Here is a 17,834-nt window from a genome sequence, read left to right as displayed (position 1 = left end):
TGAACAATGGATGAGAAATTCGGATGGTCTGACCAATAATCAAAAAATTTGAAGGGTCTTCTCTTAAAAATCGGATTAAGAAGTCTGACAACCATAGGAGAATGGTCTGAAATGCCCGGGTTCAGGAATGATGCCTCCGAGAAAGAAAAATCCATGTTCCATTTGGAGTTAACCAATACCCGATCGATTTTCCTCATCTTTCTTGTTAACCCAGCAGAAGTCGACCAAGTGAACCGAAGTCCAACATATCTAAGGTCCTCCAATTCAGATTGAGCTAAACAGTTAGCAAATTCATCAAAATAAGGAATCCAGGTGTTGGTGCCTCCGAACCAGTCAGAGGGATCCTTTATGGCATTGAAATCCCGGCCACTAACCAAGCCGAATCCCGGAGAATAGTGCTCATATGTAGGAGATCATCCCAAAGAGGCCGACGATGGGAGAAGGTATGCTCCCCATAAACTACAGAGACACAACAACACTCGCCAGATAGGTTGATCTTTAGACGACCATGAACAGCCTCATTGATCGCCAAGGTATCAAAACTAACGACATCGGGGTTCCAACCAACCCATATCCTACCTCGACTAGAGAAATCGTAGTTTGCAATCCAATTCCAGCCATTTAGCAAAGAAGATGACATTGAATCAAAGTTAGCTGCTGAGACTTTCGTCTCAATAAGGCCAACGAAGCATAGATTATATTTGAAGACAAAACTCCTAACTTCAGCCTGCCTCAAGGGGTCATGGAGGTCTCTAATATTCCATATTCCTATATACATATATACAAGGAGGAGAGGGGTTACCTCTTTTTGGCAACCTTTTTCCTGGTAGGAACCGGCAACGGAGCCAAGGAGGGAGGAGGGTCCGGGCAAAGCAATAACAGTTTATCTTGTATAGACTCGGCCGGAGCACCCAAAGGAGAAGAAGTTGGGGATGGGCACCCAACTGATAAGAGATCCTCATCATCTGCGCTAGCATGAGCACTAGATATCTCATCGGAACCATCCAAAGAAGAACACGGTGCACGGTGGTAGATTTCGGCCGAGCTAGCAAGGAAGAACTTGCGTGGGATTTTGATGAAGCAAGAGAGCTGTCGACGAGCTTGCGGGGCACCTGGGGATGGCCATCTTCACTTGACGGGTCAAAGCTGAAGGAGGCAACCACCTTGCTCCCTTGGCCTTTCTTATTTTTGCGCTTGACCTGCTTCCAAGAGGGGTCCAAGGTAGAAGGAGGGATGATAGGAACCGATAGCGGGGCGGTCTCCTGGTCTTCGATAGGATCAACCAACACAATAGGCGAAGAGAAAAGCTGTGGGTGAATAGCAACCGAATCGGCAAGCTTGTCCGAAGCGATAGGGTCCACAGCAGCTGGGGCACGAATTGCAACAGGCCTATTGATATACAACGGGTTGTCTCTTGTTCTTTCGTTGATCTGCACTTGCTGTGGATGAAGTGCCGGCTGAGAGTCAGGAACGGAAGAGGAGGATCCACCCCGAGGAGAAGGAGGGTTTGCTACACCAGCTTGGCGAGTGTTCTTGGCCGACTGTTGAGCAGGCGGAGGATAACACTTATGGCCAAAAATGCCGCATTCAGCACATGCCAAAGGTCTCCACTCATATTCGACTTCAACGACACATGTTTCACCATGGAGAACCACCTCCACGAACTCACATGGTTGCTGATTCGCTGTGATCTCCACACACACTCTCGCAAAGGCGAGCATTTCCATTTGTTCCGTGTTTAGATCAACATAAAGGGGCTTCTCAATAAAGCTTGCCACCTTGCTAATTGCCTGAGAGGACCAAAAAGCAATGGGAAGATTTTTGAGTTTAACCCACACCGACACAGACATGAGGGTGTTGTTTTGAAGTTCAGGTTGGCCTCCATTGCCGGAGAACAATATCTTGTTTCGAGACCGTGAAAGCCCCCTTCAAGGATCTTACGACGAAATTCTCTATCCGGAATGTGGAAGAAGAAAAGTCCTCTTCCATTAGCCATTACTTTGGCTAGATTCACCCCCCAAGCTTTCTTGAAGGCTGCTTCAGTCACTTTGAACGGTATACGCTTGCCAATGTAAAAGCCAACTAGGCATTCCTTGAGTTTAGGGTCGGCCGCTTGAATGTCGTCTTCGGTCATCTCAACAATCGCTCTATTTCCAACATAAGTTGGAGGGCAATATTCCAAGTCATAGCCTTTGGAGGCCACCTTTGCCACCGCAACACTAGCCCAGTTGCGCAAGTTGGAGTTCCTAGATATCGCCCGCTGAAGGCGCTTGGATCCCGATCTTCCCCTGCTCCTACCTCTCGGTACAGCAGGGACTTGGTCTGAACGGGCATGGGCCGAGACATCAGTCGGGGCAGCAAGGGAATGATCGGTCGTTCCCATAATTTCCTTCCCGGCACCACCACGGAAGGTTCCAACAGCAAACTGATTCGAAGAGGGAAGCCCAACCCCGCCAAGAGCGGTTGAGGCCATTCGTCGAACACGTAGCGTGCACTACTATAGAAACCGAGAAAGGGCCATAAAGAGGCCGAAAGCTTCACGAAATTCAGGACCAGGTGATAGCTCGATAGCCCACAGTGAGTCCCAAACCAGAACCGGGCGCATTCCAGGAAAGGAATAAAACCAGTAAAACCCAGTAAAAACCAACAGAGGACTGCAGTTCGACCAGCCCCTTGGTCGAGGAAGATCTCGAGTTGTAGAGGAGATCTAGCGAAATCCTTCGGTGGAAGTAGAGAGGAGGAAGAGAGGATCTTCCCTCCAAAATCATCCCATTCCGACGTCTAGAACTCCGGGAATCGGCATCACTTCGAGCTGCCCAGTAAAAACCAGCAGAGGACTGCAGTTCGACCAGCCCCTTAGGTCGAGGAAGATCTCGAAATGTAGAGGAGCTCTAGCAAAATCCTTCGGTGGAAGTAGAGAGGAGGAAGAGAGGGATCTTCCCTCCAAAAATCATCCCATTCCGACGTCTAGAACTCCGGGAATCGGCATCACTTCGAGCTGATGAACAGTGACTCGAGAGAGAGTCCCTTTTCTTCTTTTGAGAGAGAGTATGAACCACTTATTCACGGGTCAAACTTTTGTCACTCTTTAGATGTAAACTTTGCTGGTTGTTCTGATGACATGCAATCAATAACATAATACATATTTATGTTAGCAGTAAGTGCAATAAATAAAGTTTTATGTCATCTTCTACTATGTAAGCAGTGTTAGTAACATTCTTTTAGGCTGTTACTTGGGCTTTTAAGCTCCAGAACCTCATTAAAGGAGGTGATCGTTTTAACTTTATGGATAGATCAATACGGTTGTATTGAAATAACAAATTTGTAGTATTATTTATTTACTATAGAGGTCTCAAGGGATCTAAATATGGTGGTCAAAATTTTTGACCAAAAGCAAACAAGATGCAGAAATGTGACGTTTTAATATAGTATATATTTCACAGATGATGTGATTGCAGATCCACTAACTAAACGCCTACGCTCGTGTGTATTTGAGTGACATATTGTTAGCATGGGCCTAGGAGTATCATGAGATGCTGTTGTTTAGTGGGAGCTATTTTAACTTTACTCTGATAAGGGTTTCATCTGTATTCGTTACATTTTGTAACGGTTTGATATGTATCAACTTTTGCATTCAATAAAATATTTTTGAATGTATTATTATTATGTTGAATACATATTGATAAAATCTCAAGGGATTGTATAAATCTTGAGTGAAGGCTAGGGGCATCCGGTTATTAGCCTTGTGCATATGTCTTGTGATACATAAATAAATGTTAACCATAAGGACAAGACATATGTGGGTTCATTGGAACCATAAAGCATTCTCTAGTGGCACAAGTTTTTGTGACGCCTAAAGTTAAGAGAATGGTGACTGATAAATGGGATCTCTCTATGAGAGATGTTATTCATTTGCCACACTACTATATTGAATCCATATCAATAAAGTTGAGAACATTCGTGACCATGGAAGGCTCTGTGTGTATACATGCAGTTACCGCCATGATTCGATGTTTAAGACTTTATGGGATAGGATTGACTATTAAGAATTATCTCTGGACCAAATGTGCGCACATATAGTACGATTTCAATTAATATAGTCCAAGTGGGAGAATGTAAGAGTTTTTCCTAATGTGGACTAAATTAATTGATATTGTAATTTACTGTTTTTACGGCTACCGTAAAACAGGGTTGGTCTAAGGTGAGATAGAAGGTTTCTTAATTAGTCTAATATGGGCTGGCTAGTGTGGGCCGAGTTGAGCCTGACCCGTAATGAGAGGGACTGGCTGGAAACTCTATAAATAGTGCTCAAGTCTCTCCTCTAACCCTAATTCTCACATGTATCCTCACCTAAGGGGCGTTTACCTAACGCTGCACGTGAGGGGGGCCGCCTCATTGAGCCAGTGATACGGAGGGCAATAGAAGAGAAGAACTTGATGCGTGGATCCTCTTGATATATGTGGGTAATCCTTTTTCCTGCTTCCGCTTTATGTTCGATGGATCCCAAAACAGGTGCGTTAATCTTTCTACTCAATTACGTTCTTGTTCTAGTTATGGAGATCTTGGGATTGCGCAATTTGCGTCCAACACACAGCTCCCAAAACTAATGTAACACATCCATACCTATAAGTCTAAAAGATAAAATGGTGAGTTAAGGACTTCATAAGTAAAATCACTAAACCTCATCTAGGAGGTTGATTCGTCATAAAATCAAGCACGTGAACATCTCACACACTATAATATTAATGGTAAACCGAATAGCAAATCATTACTTTTCCTTGACCATATGCATATGTTTGTACTGGCTTACCTTCAATGCATGATCCACTTCAGCTTACCAAACAAATTACTCTTAGGGTGTTTGGTAAAATTTTTGTTCTTAAGAACAAAAATTCTATTTTTTTTGTTCTCGGGAATAAATTTGGAATAAAAACAAGAAATAGAAAAAAGTAACTTCTTGTTCTCGGGAACGATTTTTCTTTTCTCTTTTTTTCTTCTCTTTTCTCTTCTTCTATTTTCTTTCCTTCTTCTTCCTTTTGGCGATCGCCGGCCTTGACCATGGCCGGTGACCGGCCGACGAGGGCCGGCAATGCCGAGCCATGGCAAGGCTCATTGGCCCAAGCTTCACTGTGGCTAGGTGAGCTCGGCCTCGCTAAATTTAGGTGAGCTTGAGCTTGCCTAGCCAAGGCAAGGCCAAGCCTCGTCGGCCGGCACGAGGCTCGGCCTCGCTAGGCCAATGCGAGGCCAACCTCGCGCTGCCTAGGTGAGGTTGAGCCTCGCAATGGCTAGGCGAGCCTTTGACGAGCTCGCCGGCCCTTGCCCTGGCCTAGCGAGGCTTCAGCAAGTTCACTAAACCTCGCCCAATCGATCGCCAACTGCCACAGTGGCTACCAACCGGCCACAAAGGAGGAAGAAGGAGAAAAAGAAAAAGAAAGAATAAAAAAGGGAAAATATAATAAAAATATTTAAAAATTAAAAGAAACAACAAATTATGCAATTCTACCAAACACATTTCTATCTTGAGAATAAAAATTTTGTGCAATTACCAAACGCATTCTTATACTCAGAAATTATTCGTGGGCATAGAAACAAAAAAAAAATCATTTTTGATTACCAAACGCGCCCTTAACTTACCAAATAAGCTACCTTCAACTTACTCAACAAGCTACCTTACTAAATAAGTTACCCTCAATTTACAGACAAGCTACCTTACCAAGCAAACTTATCAAACAACAAACGAAAATATGTATAAAAGGTTCATTAACCGTCTCAAATGGTTCTTCTCAACTCAACCGAGGCATCCCATACTTTCAAGGACTTCTTGGTATCAACTAGGGAATTCAGCCTCAAGGCTGGCATCATACGCATGTGAGCTATTTCAACTTATCGTCAATGTTTACTCTACCTCAAACTTATTAAACAAGCTCATTAAATGACACACACAGAAGCATGCACAAACAAGTTCATTCATCAATCCATTGAGTATCTGGAATCCATCGGATGTTCGGAATCCACCACACATCCAAATTCCATTAGGCATCTGAAATCCACCGGACATCCAAAATCCATCAAGCATTCGAAATCCACTAGGCATCCCATTTTCATGAACAAGGTATGGCCGCCAACGCTACGTAACGACGAGTCTTATCTTAATTAAGTAAGAACATGTTGTACAACGCACAAACTAATTTATTATTTTTTTTCCTCTTAGCCCACACATACAAGGCCTAAGAGCGTGCTCATACAAGTGTGCGCATATCATTTCTACAATACTATAACTACATAATATGATGGGCAAGGCACAAGGTTCGTGGCTCAAACCAACCTATTTAAGCACTGACCCACCGCCAAGCGAGGCTTGGATCAACACGCCTCACTATCGATACAAGGCCCAGTGAGGTTTGGTCCTTCACGCCTTTAACACCGACCTAAGGCCTAGTGAGACCTGTCCTTAGCCTAAGAGGTGCTCCAACTCGCAAATCCATCATCATGAGCAAACCATAGTAAATATTATAAGAACAAGTCATAGAACAACCTACATGCACAAGCACAGTTAAGAATACAACTAACTCAAACAACATATCACAACGCATTAGTCAAGGGTTAAGAGATCCACTTACTCACGCAAAGACATGACTAACATGTTCATAGTCAAATCCAATAATGTAGTACCTCACTCTAGTGAAAGATTAGAGATTCCACTTACCTTGACAAACCTCAAGAGCTAGAGGCAGTTTAGTGAGGGTGGGCATGTGTGAAACTGAGAGAGGGAGAGGGGAAACATGCAAGGCAAGGGGGAGGAAAGCTTTAAGGGTGAGAAATGAATGGGTGGTGTCTCTATTTATAGACAAAGCCTTTATCATTGCTTGTCCAAGTGGCCCAATCATCTTTTGTGAAGTGGCACGACTACTTAGTTGTCTTGTGGCCTATGGGAATTATTGGAGGTTTATTTGTTTCTCTTCTATTGGTCCACTTAAGCATGAATCACTACCTTTTCTTCAAGGCAAATCTTTTTCCATCATTATAAAATCTTCCTATGGCCACCTAAAGGGGTGAATCATTCCTTTGCATTTAATGACCTAGCATTCTAGAACCTTCTCTTATGTCATCTTCTAAGGAACATAGCCAACGTGGAAATAAGGCCATTAGACAAGTCACTAACTTCTTCCCTAAGGCGATCCTTAAGTTATCATTACACAATTTTAGAGTGGACACTTAAGAGGGGTGACTCATCATTGCATTTAATGAGGTATTCTAGAACCTTCTTTCCGATTAATACACTTAGGCCATAAGTCCTTTACTTCTTTCCAAAAGCACAAATCTTTAAGTGGACACCTAAGAGAGGTGATTCATCTCATGCATTCAATGAGGTATTCTAGAATTTTATATTATGTCTTCTTCTCAAGAACATGGTAAACATGAGAATTAGGCCATTTAAAGCCCTAATGGGATCAAGTGAGGACTCCTCACATTCATCCACGATTAACCATCCCGACTCATCCAAGATTTGTAGCCAAATCACCATCATCATGGCTAGTCATAGGCAAAAATTGCCTATCTCCACTAAGTTGATGGCCCAGTGCATTGGCATAGTGCAAGGCGCGATGCCTTCATTTATGGACACGAGACAAGGCATGGTGCCTTTGTCCCAAGCCAATCCCTCTTATTAGCACATCGATTCCATAGCCTTTTTTCATAGCTCGAAACCATGGATGTTACACTGGACATTACGATAGTAGCTCCCAAATATGAAAGCATGCCACAACATGTTCTTGGTCGATCATCGATGCAACGAAAGGATGGAGAAGATATTCAAGAATAGAAGATGATGCTACACTAGACTAGGCTTCATTTCGATTCACAAGCAGCTCTGTGTCGCCTAAGTTCTTCGATCAATGAAGTCGAACTTAGTTGGAAGACCCTCCTTCCCCAATAGCCTTCCTAGCGATTTCGTCATGCATTGTTGCCTGCCCTTCTTCTTGTTTCCTCTCCCTTGCTGCCTCCCATAGCTTGTCTTACCACTTTCTTGACATCTCAAGAAGCACCGACACACTCTCTAGGAGCCTTTATATCGTGTCCGACACTTTAACACTTGATCAATAGATGTCAAAAAAATCCGACATATGGTTAACTCTCCCGAAACACGAGTCCAAAATTTTGACACCCGATTTCAACATGAACGAGATCAATTTTAAAATTTTTCAATAAATGAGTGGTCAAAATGTAAATATGTAAAAAAACAAAAAATAAATAAAGGAGAAAAGAAGAAAAATCTTATTTTATCTTTTCTTTTGACTCTCACCTTCCCGTGAGACTGTGGCTTATGATTTTTATTGTAAATTAATTCTGCGTTCTTTTTATTATTTATTTATTATGAATTTGAATCAAATTAATTTGATTAAGCTAATAATCAAAATGATATTTTATAATTTATATATAAAAATATATATTTAATATATAATGTGTCATCATGCGTTGGAAGACTATTTTTTTTTTTAAGAAATAACACGTCCACATATCATATCGTGTTGTGTTGTGTCACGTATCGCGCTTAATTCACATCTTCTCTACTTAGGACATCTACACCAACTCCAAATTCAGTGCACCCTTTAGATCCAATGTCAATCCCAATCCCTAGCACTCGAGTGACCAACTTTTCGTTACAGAACGCAGGTCACTATTAGCACACCGGCGCATACTCCTCACAGTGCTAAATTCCATCCGTAGTGAGTGACAAATCCACCAATCAACATATGGTCGAGAAAACCACTGGGATTCGCCCCAGTGGCCACCCTTCCAACATGGAATGGGGAGGTGAGGGGTTCAAATCCCCACCTTCTCAGGGGGGATGGGGTGGGGACGCGTAAGTTTCAGGAGTAGGTTTCGACTCCCACGCCCTGCAAGAGGCAAGGCAAAAGTCTGAGAGTGAGTGTAGGGTAGAAATAGAGTAGGACTGACAGAAAAAAAAAACGTATGGTCGAGAATCGACACTTCGGGCACCTCATTTATGGGAAGGGAAGTTGACCTTGTTGCAACTTTTTTGGTCCGAAAGAGATCTTGCAACTGATTGGCAGGTCATCTGAAAGTGAAAGGACCTGTGGAGCACCGTATTCTATAGGTGTACCGGTGGTAAATGAAGATTGATGGATGAACAAATCTTATTTTTGGTAATAATCGTAGATTAGATTTAACCATTCACAAAGTCGAAAATAGGAAAATTTTGAAGTCCAAATATTAAGTATGGAGTATTAACATCAAAAGATCTTATTGCACTTTCTAAATTTATGTTGCAGCCATAATATTATACATGTACCTTTATAATTAAATTGTTTTATCACAAAAAACCGACATCTTCCAATTTTTATTTATATAAAAAAAATCCTGAAGTCTTCTTGCACAATAGCTCAATTTTAAACCACAAAATACATTTGAAACTTGAATTCTTGAGTATTCTCTTTTATTTTGAAATTAAATTTTCACAGACATTTAAAGAAAATAAAATAGGATTGAATGACAATAATTTGATAGAAATTCATAGCGGAAGATTAGTTGTGTACCGATCAAATAGGAATGAATTGTTCATACAAGCCATTACCTTTGTGTCGGCACTTGGCAATTAAAGGACACAAAATAAGCATAATCTCCAGTGTATCTATTGCAAGTAAGGGAAAAAAAAATTTATGCCTTCAAATTCATACAAAGACTGATTTAACTATAATAGATGGATACATGTGATCATATAAAGAGATCCGAATGATTTTTGTGCAGTGAAATGTGGGAAAATTACCAAAAAAGTCATTAACATATTACAATTGTGTTAATTTAGTCATAAATATTTTTTTAGCCAATTTAATCATAAATTATTTTTATTCGTGTCAATTTAATCTATCTAGTCAATTTTGGCTAACCGACGTTAACATGAACATTGACTGACACTAGCCGTCCACCCGACACTAATGTAGACAATTTTTAAGAATATTTCATTTTTTTGAATTTTTTTATTTTTTATGCTTGTTTTTCCTTTTTCTTTTTTTTTGTTCTTCCTTGTTTTGCTTCTTTTCCCCATAGTAGCCGGCAAGGCTCCGGCGGGCGGGCCATGGCCTCGCCTAGTGGCCGATGAGCCTCGCCAAAGCCTCGTCAGCCACTATGGGGAAAGAAGCAAAAAAAAGAAAAAGAGGAAAAAATTAATAAAAAAATTCAAAAGTAAATATTATTAAAAATTATACATATAATGTCGATCAGTCATAATTGGCTTAATGGACTAGCTTTTTAGGATTGAAATAACAAAAAAGAAAGAGTTAGAACTAAATTTGTATAATTATAATAAGTTTATAATTTTTTTAATAATTTTCATGTGAAATGTTAGCAATCCCCCGTGGTCTGCCTTTTTTAAGAAGCAATTAGTTTTTCAAGGGAATTTTTTAGTTAACGTGCTGAAAAATAATTGTAATTAGTAAAAAGGGGTTAGGACGTGAGGCTTTTTTTTTTTTTTTTTTTTTGTCAGAAGGACGTGAGGTTAAGTGGGCCTGCTTATGGATGGGTCGAACACCGTCAGTGAATCGAAGATTGTCTCTTTCTATAATGTCCTATACAGCGAAAAGCTGAAAAAATGTAGTGGTGTCTGATGTGCCCTGTTCTGTACGTTTCAGACCAGCAAAACTGATGGATGGTTTTCTCTCTGCTCAGTCGCAGAAAAATGATCCTTCTCAACCACTCGATCCTCCCCCAGTGGCGATCTTCAGGTTACTCGCCCCGGAAAAATCCATACAATGACAAGTAGAACAGAAGAGGCGACACCGAAACATTTGCTAGATAACTGTCATGGAAAACTTACTCGTCGTCCTCTTTCGTGGCAGAACTATCAATCATTCACTCGAGTCACTTTCATGGGGTCTGAATTGAGAACTCAGAAAAGAAGAAGACATCGCTCGTGTCAAGAGAGTGGTTTCGTTCTGATTGCGAGACTTCTTTTCAATGTTAAAGTGATGGTGACCCTGGACATTTTGAAATAATTTAGACAGAAGTTTAACTTAATTGAAAAATTCCACCGTTCTTGCAGTTTTCAGATGTAGCAGACTACCATGAGCAGAAATTCATGTTGGAGCTCACCTGCCACTCAAGGAGAAACCAAACCACATGCAATGTCTTTCCGGCACTGCAAAAACGCGAGAGAACTAACATCATAACTTTCGATCTACTGAATTCAGATCCAGGGAGTGCGATAATAATATGCGTCGGGTTTTCAGTAGCCCATCTAACAAATTCCAGTTAGATAATAGAGACATTCTCCTCGATGCATCTAATTAGTTCCGCCACAAAAATTGGTCCAAGAAAAGTACAAAAGCACATGTTTATGGAACCACTTTTGTGAAATATCCAGAGCACAGGAAGCCGAGATTACCATAGAAAAGGATCACTCCTTCAACGAAATCCTTCTAATTAATGAGAACGAATGGAAACAGATGCTTTCCCTTCTTACCTATTTTCTTTAGCAAGCTCCGAAACATAATTGTTTTTTTTTTTTTTTTGGTACCATCCTTTCATTCTTCAGTTTCTGTTCGCCTCGATAGCTTGACAAGACAAAGCCGATTCAATCATCTGGTCAAGCAAATTAACCATATTCACGACATACGTGCTCTGCTCATAAGTTCAAGTTCAACAAAACCTACTATATGATTGCAGGGAGCGACAAAAAAATATCCCACCAATAGCCAACTTATGTTACCATGGAAGAGACCCCCGCATGATGGCCTCTTGGCACAACCTTAGTTTCCGTTCTTATGGAAACACAGGCAAAGCCATGTATTATCTGATCACACTCACAAAATTCAAGACTTTATATCAAATACGACCTGGAAGTAAGATTGACCTGTCTCAGTTTCTGGACCTGAAATGCCTCAGAAGCCTACTCCAGAAGCCGACGTCTTCATTGGGCACCAGCTGCTGCTCTGGATCCCTGAAATTTGCCTTCTCACTAAGCTCTTTGAATTCATCCACGAGATTTTGAAGCCTCGCGGCAAACTCAATAAGAAGTGAAGCGAATGTTGCTAGAGATAAGGCGCTAGCACTCTCATATACTTTCGACTCCAGTTCATTAGGCGAAGGATTTGCATTAAACGAGAGACGTGGCCACGACGCCCTCTTGATCGTACTGTCTGAGGACACAAACTCAGGAAGCGGTGAATTGACAGCCACATTCGAGAGCTGTGGTTCCCAACAAATATCACTCAACGAATGTATCACTGTCTGTCTATTTTCAGCATCTTTAGAATCTTGGAAGTTCTCCAAATCTTCGAGTTCCTTGGGTGGCAATGTGGATTCCCAGCTCTGTGAATTAACTAGGAGGTACGACTTCTCATCTATCTTCATCTGCAGTTGTTCGGCTGCTTCATGCACTGGTAAGAGTATGTCTTCAGGGCTTAATTTCTCCATCCGTTCAACCTTGCTTCCAAGCTCTCGTAATACCTTAGCTCCTTCAGTGCCAACCCTTTGAAGCTCATCACTGAAAACCTTTCTCTTTTCTGCCGGAGCCTTCAAAAATTAAGGACCCAATAGAATTTTTTCCTAATGATTATCAACTTGCCAAAGAGATGGCATTAGAATAAACTGAAAATGCAGATATGCTTAAGCAGCAAATGGAAATCATCCCTCCAGAGTCATAGACCCCATCAGAATTAAGCTGCTCATTTGACATCACAGCACAAAATGGGAGACACAGTGCAACTCAAAGGAGAAAGATGCCACACAAACACGGGCTAAAGAATTCATGCAGTTAACCACGTCAGACGCAATCAACCACTGAAGCAGCATCATCATTAAAATATCAGAAGAGGTCGAGCAAGAATGCACAATATTACCTGTATTTCGGAGAGAATGCAGCCATGCATTGCCATCACCATGAAAGCGCAATGCCTCAGAGCTCCACTTACTTCCACATAGTTTCTCCAAGGGTATTTAAATGACTTGTATGGGCCATGAGGTGGCTCCCATCTCGCAAAATCTAACTGCCATATTACGAAAAGGTCGGTTATGATTCCCAACTGATTAAAAGAAGGGGGAAAGAGCATACCAGTGATTCCTCTTGACCGACAGATTGTACAGCTGTTCGGTAACCATTGTAAAGGGGGTCATCAGAAGCTTGGTATGTCAGTATTTTCGAAGGAACTCTCGTATATTCCACACATTCCAAATATCCAGTAACACACCCTGAATAAATTAGCCATATAAATTAGCACGCAGAACTCTCTTGTTTAGTAATCATACAAAATCAGGAGCAAATATCCACGTTGATCATTGAATCTTTTAGCGCTATTTCCATTTTTTCCACTGAACTTTGATTTCCATCACTGCCACCAATCATATATTCAGACGAAAAAACTGAAGCAATGTCAAAAGTTTAGTGCTAGCAATCAAACTCTAAAAGCATATCTTCGTCTGGCTTTTGAATGTAACGGTAATTTGACAGAGTGGTAAACTTTAAAGTTGAATGGCTGTGTGATGCAAATCAATCCTCATTGATAAGAATGAAAATCACCTGTAATTGAATGAGAAAAAGAAAATATTGACCCATCATACTAGAAACAGGGAAATTGATCAAACCTTCCAAGGAAGTAGCCACACCCTTGAAATTCTTGACAACCAATTTGTGCAGGTCCTCCCCAGCCCAGATTGGGTAGATACATGTATTAACGACCAAACATATGAAAGCTCCAACAGCAATGAGCATTAGCCGGTAAAAAGCTGTTTCGAAAAATGTTGAAGAAGTCCCAGATACCATGACAATGCAGTAAGTCAACAAGAACACCCGAAACCCATATTCGTATGGCTTCATGGTCGGGTAAAGCTTAGCATAACTGGCACAAAATCCTGAATACCATATGGCAAATAACATCATAAGATCAGAATAAGACACATTGCAAAGGCATTAACTGCGGAAATAGAATCTAAATCAGCTATTCAGTAACTTGAATCCAACTATGCTAACCTGCTATAAAGATACTGAATACAAGAATAGACTCCTGCAAATCACCAGTCTTGGCCGATAACTCTGCAATGCCGAGAGAAATACTTCCAGCTGATAATGTCCCAATAGCCCGATTAAATCCTTTGTTCAGAGTTGCGCCTGAGGATTGAAATCAAAACAACAACCTTCACTATCTTCCCTTGTTCTTCAACAGCAAAACATGAACACAACACACTTGGAAAATGAAACAGCGTGATTAATTCATAAGAACAATAAACTATATTCTTCAAAAACAGGGCAAAACAAAAAAAGGGAAAATGCTGAAACAAACAAAGATAATACCAACGCTGAACTCAAAAACCACAACGACAGTAAGAATCGCCCAGATGGAGTACTGGCTAACATCCGCGAGCGGCTCTTTAAAGAAGATAACCAGCGAAACGAGGGCCAAAGACAAGCCCATCTTCACGGCGAAGACGAACTTCCGAGGATCGGAACGGCCCATCTCATACAGCTTAACCACGACATCCTGCAACCCATTCCAGCAGTTCACAACCCAATCCGAAATCGACCTAAAGCACCTGCATTTGACGCCGTAATCGCTCCCATCCGCGTCGGTCATGCCGAAGTCAGAGTATTCTTTTCTGGAGAGGAGCCTCTCTTTGCTCCTCTCCAAGAAGCTGTGCCTGAAGGACCCGACCTTCGCAGCCATTGGAAACGACGAAGAACAAGGTCAAAAGGGATTCCCAGAGCCGAGAGACAGACGAATGAGAAGACGGTGGCGACTCTGCTCCTGGGAACGGCCTGCGGAACTGCAAAATGGGTCTTAGAAATAGTGAGTGGGTGGAGACGTGAAGCGATGATTCGAGCGATGTGAGAAGGAGACTCGAAGATGGAGACGCGTTCATGGGGTCAGCGGAGAGTTGAGGACACTATCGGAACAGTTGGAAGAGAATTAACTGAGCGTGGAATGGTAGGAGACGAGTGGTCCTACCGCATCGTGTGTGTACGAGAATGTCCGTGTTGCTTTGGTTTAGTTTTCCAAAAGTGCTTTAGCCTTTCGAACATCTTCGGGAAAACAATTGAAGTGTTTGGTGAATTCTTTTCAGTCATTTTGGGAAATGTTGGCTTTAGCAAGACTGGAAGGTTGCCTATCAGGCTTTGAGCAATTATGAAAGAAAAACTTGTAAAGTTAATGAACTTTTTTCCTTTGATATTGCCCCCATCATTTTTATTTTTTTCAAAAATTCGATCTTGTCTTTACTCGGTCCATGTTTATCTTCTCGATTGTTCTGGCTCACTATACCTAGTTCTTCATCAAGGGTCTCCGCCCTCAGCTGCCTCCTTGTCCTCCCTTCCTCGATTGATCACACGCCTATGACTAGTGCTAATGGTGAGAAGGGGGCATTGGATGAGCTTGAGCTGGACAAACAATAGGTCTAACGTATTGTCCAATCCCTCTCATAAGACAAAAACGTTCAAGTAGGATCAAGTCTAAACCAAGGTTTGGTAGGCCAACTTTCTAGTGTAATGACGTTGCTTGATCCTGTCGATTTGCCTCTCAAGCTAACCATTCGCCCTTTCATTGACCACCTCTTTTATTTTTGTAGAAATTGGTCACCTCTTGCTTAACCATATTAATATCGGTCTTCATAATTAGTATATCAACTAATAAGATAGATTGAAAATAGTTGTTTAAGTAATAGTCTATCAATTGATTTGGTATACAAACTTTCCAATAATGATGATAAATGCTTCGAGGGTTAATACACTGATTACACTAACCACACACACACACAGAGAATGTATTGACATTGACAAACTCTTTTTATTTGCCTGAGTTAACAAAGCCCTTTTGTCACAGTCTGAGACGGTGGCTCAATTCATGTGTGCGGTGTATTAGCCTTGACCACGAGCAGTACACTAGCCGACTTAAGTGCATAATGTCCTGATTATGAAGCGCGCAAGCCCTTTTTGCGTGATTGTTTGTAAGTAAGAAAGAAAGCTGGTCATGATAAAAGTGTTCTACTGATGTGTATTGATCAACAATGATACAAACAGCAAACATCAAAGGACTGTCGAGATGGAAGGGTCTGGGTAGTGGAACCTCGCTAAAGAACTTTGTGAGTTATCTAGTTAAGCAGTAGAAGACAATACAGGTAGTTGAGATGGCATTGTCTAGAAATCATCCCTAGACAAGCCCGGATCAAAGGACTTGTGACACTTTCCCCGACTCGACAAACGGAGAGGAACCATTAAGGATTCAACTTGAATTACTTCAATTCTTGATCAAGAAGTCAAAGGTGACTTTTGCTTTGGAGGAGAATTTAATGAGAAGACGATTGAGATTCTCGATTGAGATTCAGATCTAGTCATGCTAAGGTAATACACTATGTGTTATTTATTATATTGCCCTCTTCACAATCCAAAATTTCCCACATTCCAGACTCTTCCAACTCATCTCAGGCTCAAGTCTTCACCTGGTCCCCCTGCCCAAATATATACAAGTAATTTATTATTGCGGATACTAGATTATTCTACCTGCAACTTTATGCTACCATGCAGTTAAAAGCATTTGGTTAGGTTTTCTTCTTCTCATATGAAGGGAGACCAAGAAGTCCAAGAATGCCCGCTATGAAGTTTGAAGCTTAGCATAATACTGATCAAATTAAGCTTCAAAATCTCTTGATGGCTAATTCTGTCATCACAGTTTTGATTGAGCTACACAACCAAGATATTGAAATTTTGGGCTATATGATCATGATAGTGAAATGTCCTATTTGTTGACCAACATGCAAGAGTTGTGACCCTCTCTTGAATATGGGGAAGGGCAAGATGGCCTCACCTATGGCCAACAAAGGCACTTAGGCCCTCTCTTGTGGCCGACAAGGGGCGGAGGCCCTCACCCAAACCTTGCTAGCCCACAGTTGAGAAAGAAAAAAAAAATTAGAAAAGTGCAAAAATTGTTCACATTTGCATCGGATATGCCATGTAGGACGATTGAGGTCCATGTGAGTGATTTTTTTATCAAAATTGATCAGATGAATTACATTGGCAAATTGTCGAAAGAATTAAGATTTAATTTAATTAAAAAGTTTATGATTGAATTAGTATAAATGCAATAAATTTATATTTTTTTGGTAATTTTGCCAAAAATAAGGAATTTCGGCCATGCAATGTATGATAACGGGAAAAAACGTTGCACACCTTGGATACCAATCCGTTACCATAATGTTGGTAAAGAACCGTTAGGCAAACACGTTATTATAAGACGTAGTTCCTCAAAACACTCTCCCTTGGTTGTGTTGGGACCGGAAATAGCTCGAGTAACCCGGCCTGCTTATGAGCTCAAGAAGGTTCCTTACCGTAGGATCATTCTCAAGATGCATGTGAATTTGTTCACGCATTGCGGATGCCACTCAACTGCTGCCATGTTGTTCATTCTCAGCAGAGCTACGAGGTCGGCCCGCAGCTAAGTGCATCAACTAGCTTGTTCATTCGACTACTCCTGTATTCGATGTCCCTGTCGAATTCAGGCCAAAATTGCTTGTTTCTTTGTTTACTTACCAGTAGATTGTTCACTAGATGGAAATGGAGTTCACCGGGCATTGCGCCCTTAAAAACACTCGGGAACCAGTCACGGTGCTTGAAAACCGATCGGAGACCACTTAACCATCAAATCAAAACGCTCATATTACTCATTTTAAATCTTTGTTTTGTTTTGTTTTGTTTTTTTTGTTTTTTTTTTTTTTTGGGTAAGGTAAGTATAGTATTGACTTTTAACTAAAGGAACTTTATAGCAAAATAATCTCGGCACCAACAAAACTTGCACTCATAGTGACAAACAAGTCATAAGGAGTGGAAGGGTGCC

General features: G+C 41.2%; 1 protein-coding gene across 2 annotated transcripts; it reads right to left on the bottom strand.

The window, feature by feature from the left end:
* Positions 1-11,336: 11,336 nt before the first annotated feature.
* On the bottom strand, positions 11,337-14,937 carry LOC104418248 (aluminum-activated malate transporter 4). 2 transcript variants are annotated; one of them, XM_010029531.3, is made up of 6 exons: positions 14,306-14,937; positions 13,985-14,122; positions 13,600-13,866; positions 13,070-13,206; positions 12,858-13,004; positions 11,337-12,531 (listed from the first exon to the last, which is right to left on the bottom strand). In XM_010029531.3, the coding sequence occupies exons 1-6, from the start codon at positions 14,673-14,675 to the stop codon at positions 11,875-11,877; spliced, it is 1,716 nt and encodes a 571-aa protein (XP_010027833.2). In that variant the 5' UTR covers positions 14,676-14,937; the 3' UTR covers positions 11,337-11,874. The 2 variants fall into 2 exon arrangements, with proteins under 2 accessions (XP_010027833.2, XP_010027834.2); XM_010029532.3 differs by having other exon boundaries at positions 14,545-14,936.
* Positions 14,938-17,834: the final 2,897 nt, after the last annotated feature.

Source organism: Eucalyptus grandis, chromosome 9 (assembly GCF_016545825.1).
Source record: "Eucalyptus grandis isolate ANBG69807.140 chromosome 9, ASM1654582v1, whole genome shotgun sequence".
In the NCBI taxonomy this organism is placed as follows: domain Eukaryota; kingdom Viridiplantae; phylum Streptophyta; class Magnoliopsida; order Myrtales; family Myrtaceae; genus Eucalyptus; species Eucalyptus grandis.
This window is presented reverse-complemented; position numbering and strand designations above follow the sequence as displayed.

Coding starts and splice junctions, on each gene's coding strand:
- LOC104418248 (XM_010029531.3), bottom strand. CDS start 14,675: ATGGCTGCGAAGGTCGGGTCCTTCAGGCACAGCTTCTTGGAGAGGAGC. Junction 14,123..14,305: donor GGTTTTTGAGTTCAGCGTTG/GTATTATCTTTG, acceptor TTCAATCCTCAG/GCGCAACTCTGAACAAAGGA. Junction 13,207..13,599: donor TGTGGCTACTTCCTTGGAAG/GTTTGATCAATT, acceptor TAATTTATTCAG/GGTGTGTTACTGGATATTTG.